The following is a 3482-nucleotide window of genomic DNA, read 5'->3' on the forward strand; positions in this document are numbered from 1 at the left end:
GAAACTGGAAGAACTGTACTTGGGTTTCATTGAAATTAGAGATGATGAACTGGAACAATGAGGGTACATTATTAAGGAGATAAGTTTATTGACTAGTCTTAATACTTTCCAAATATCAACACATGATCCTGTTTTTTTGTTGCAAATATTGCATGTCCTGTGCGTTGAGAAGCTAGAAAGATTTCATATCATATTAGCTGACTTAGAGCATGCCAGTAAGACCATCTGTAAAAATTATTATTTCAAAAGGAGATTGGATATGAGCGGTATAATTGACCCGAGTATGCTTTCACTACCTGCAATTAGCTCATTAATAAGGATAACTAACCATCTTTCTATAGAAATGGACATGAATAATCTTGATGATCATTCCCTACAAGTGATGGAGAGGAAGAATATGGTAGATGAAGATGGCTTCAAGTATTTGAATGGAAATTTTCAAAGAGGGGCCTTTGGTAGATTGCAAGAGATATATATACTTAGCATACCAAGAATGAAACATTTGTGGAGGGGTGTCATCAAACATCCATCACTACACAATCTTATGATTCTTGTTATTGCAAAGTGCCCCTCAGTTAAAAGCCTATTTGTGGAGTCAGTTGCATTATACATGGTGAATCTTCAAAGTTTAAGTATTTATGACTGTGAGATGTTAGAGGAAATTGTTTCAATGAATACAGAACAAAATGAAGTTACCCAGATGCTCGAGTTCCCAAAACTACAAGAAATTATCCTTCATAATTTAAGAAATTTTGAGAGTTTTAGGTCGGAATCAAACAAGATGCCCTAACCAATGTTCAAACGGGTATACATTTTTCTTTTTTCGTGTGCACGTGGGGCTGTGTGCACATGGGCCATCATTCTCCATTTCTATTAATTCATAACAAAAATTTTATAACCTTTAAAATTTCCTAAATATTTAAGGTAATGTAATTGATGCAAATGGTCCCAAACTTTTGCATTTCATTTGTTTCTGTCCTAATCTCAGTGCCAAAAAGAAGTTTTTGGAACAAAAAACACATAAAAGGCAACGGCTTGGGACCATTTGTACCAATTTCCCAAAAAAATAATTTTATTTATCACCACACGGGTGCTTGGTCTGTTACGTGTAATAAATTGTTAATGTAAAACAAACTATTGAAACATAGAACCCATTATGGCCTTTGGAATATTTTATTTTCTTTAGAATATTTTTAAAAAATCAAGATGGGCTCTTAGCATCCACCTTTCAAACACGTTATCAGACTTGGGCTGACCTTTACATTTTTTTAATGGGATATATATTTTGCCCTTCCAAAAGAGTGCTACACAATAGTTTGGTTTGAATTTACTTTTACAAGATGTTGTAATTCTAAAGTCATTTGAAGAAAGAGATATACGGAGGTGTAATTTGGCATTTTAAATTATCAAATCTTAATTAATTCTACAGAGTAAAAGATGATATTTAAATTTATAAAGTTTTATGTTTACATAATTTTAGCTTACATGATTAAGTAAATTTTTTCCAGGTTATATTGCCTAACTTGGAGCTTTTAGCACTTAATCAACTAACATCATTGGACATGAAAAGTCTACCAAAAATTAGTGCATTTAACAAGGATGTTTCGTAAAGAAATTTGTATCTTTAAGAATTTGATAGAACTTCAAGTTGCAAAATGTGACAACTTAAGGTACTTATTCTCACCTTCAATTGCCAATAAACTTGTGGCTATAAATTTTCTTTGGGTTTGGAGATATGAAGTAATTGAAGAGATTATTGGAAGACAAGAAGAAGACACTTCAAACATTGAAATTGCAGAAGAAGGAATGACAAGCATAATTGTGTTTCCTAAATTGAGCGATCTAAGATTTTATCATCTTGATAGATTCAGAATGATTTTCTCTCAGAACAATGAACTTGTGTTCCCTTCATTAGAGCATTTGCTAATTATAAATTGTCCCGCGATGACAAAATTGAGTTCAGGACAACAACTAAGTGCACCAAAGCTTCATAAAGTACAGATAGAAGGAGAAAGATATATCGACATTTCAAATTTCTTGGATTCCGAAGGTATATATGTTTTCTTGATTCCCAATTTACAACAACTTCCTTGTTATATACACTATGATGCACAATATAAATTAATGTATCAATAATCGATAAATTAACATTCTCTATTACTCAGGCTCAATACAGATAAGAGAGGACAATAAATTTGTTTATACTTCCAATATTGTTGAGGATGCAGGTATACACTTCCAACATCTAGTTGAATATATGTGCTATAATTGCTTGTACATGATTCATTAATGCATGAATAATTGGAAAATTAATATCCTCTGTTCCTTAGGTTTTCTGCCATGAGCAATTGAAGTAGAATTTTTGTTATAGAATGAATGAAAATCTATTCACTAATATATGAATAGTTGCCAAATTAATAATGACTACTCTTTTTCCTGATGACCTCTTTCTTTATCTACTGAGGAACTTCTAGAAAATTTCTCATTTACTCATTTAACAAGTAATAAGAATTCTTTCTATTATTTGAAGTAAAAAGTTTAAATGGTTTATGTCATTATGTTAGTAGGATTAGTTTATCACTGTTTTGTTAGGGTTTTTGTATAATTTACTAGCAGACTCATAATTAACATAATGCTTTCTAGGCTTATGCTTTGGAGGTTGAGATATCAGTGTGCCCTTTGGTGCTGCGCTATCTGTTGGTGCCAAAAAACTTATATAGCTTCCACGTGGCCGATGATCTTGCATTGGATGACTTTTGTATCTCAAAGCATGGACAAACTAAGAGCACGTAAAAAGAACATGGATTGGTTAATAAATATGAAGAACTAATAGGTCCAGTTGCTAATTAGAGATTAGCATGTGGCAAACACAAAAGACTTGCTTATCCTTGACGCCCCATTAGAAATCTACAAATAGGTATAGTTGTGAATAAAGAAGGTATGCAAAAATTTACTGGCTTCCTCCCAAATAACTTTTTGTCTTCCTACTTTTATTCGAGCATGAGATCCGAGAGTTTAGGAGGAGATGTTAAGGATTTTTTAATCGATCATGTTGGCTTTTATGTGAATTATTGTGTATTAAATTAAAGACTATCAAATTTGGTTAAACCCATTTAAAGTAATCATATAAAGTTTCAATATTTTGGGCTTTAATGCATCTAGTTAAAGTGTGGGCTTTTATGTGTAGAGACTAGGCCAATGTTCCTAATTCCATGATAGGTCGAATTAGGTTAACAGACAGTCACTATATAAACACAATTATGGTTCCCAAATCACATGTATTGCTCATTCTATTCTGGCTCCCATCACCAGAGAAAAAAAGGGCAACATGTTGATTTGGAAGATTAAACCGCAAGATTTAATTATTGCATTAATAATATCTAATTCAGGAACGCTTCCACTTTAGTTCATGTGTTCTTGATGATCCAACATGATAGATCTAGCTCTTTTGATGGTAACAATTTTCCTACAAGTCGTATCAG

At 32.3% G+C, this 3482-nt stretch overlaps 1 protein-coding gene across 1 annotated transcript; it reads left to right on the plus strand.

Moving 5' to 3' along the window:
- Positions 1-1465: 1465 nt before the first annotated feature.
- Positions 1466-3068, plus strand: LOC111375063 (putative disease resistance protein At1g63350). Its single transcript, XM_022997850.1, has 3 exons — positions 1466-2050; positions 2166-2228; positions 2644-3068. Exons 1-3 carry the CDS (start codon positions 1600-1602, stop codon positions 2661-2663), a joined length of 534 nt encoding a protein of 177 aa, XP_022853618.1. The 5' UTR covers positions 1466-1599; the 3' UTR covers positions 2664-3068.
- The last annotated feature ends 414 nt before the right edge of the window (positions 3069-3482 follow it).

This window comes from Olea europaea, unplaced genomic scaffold (genome assembly GCF_002742605.1).
Source record: "Olea europaea var. sylvestris unplaced genomic scaffold, O_europaea_v1 scaffold1331, whole genome shotgun sequence".
NCBI lineage: Eukaryota > Viridiplantae > Streptophyta > Magnoliopsida > Lamiales > Oleaceae > Olea > Olea europaea.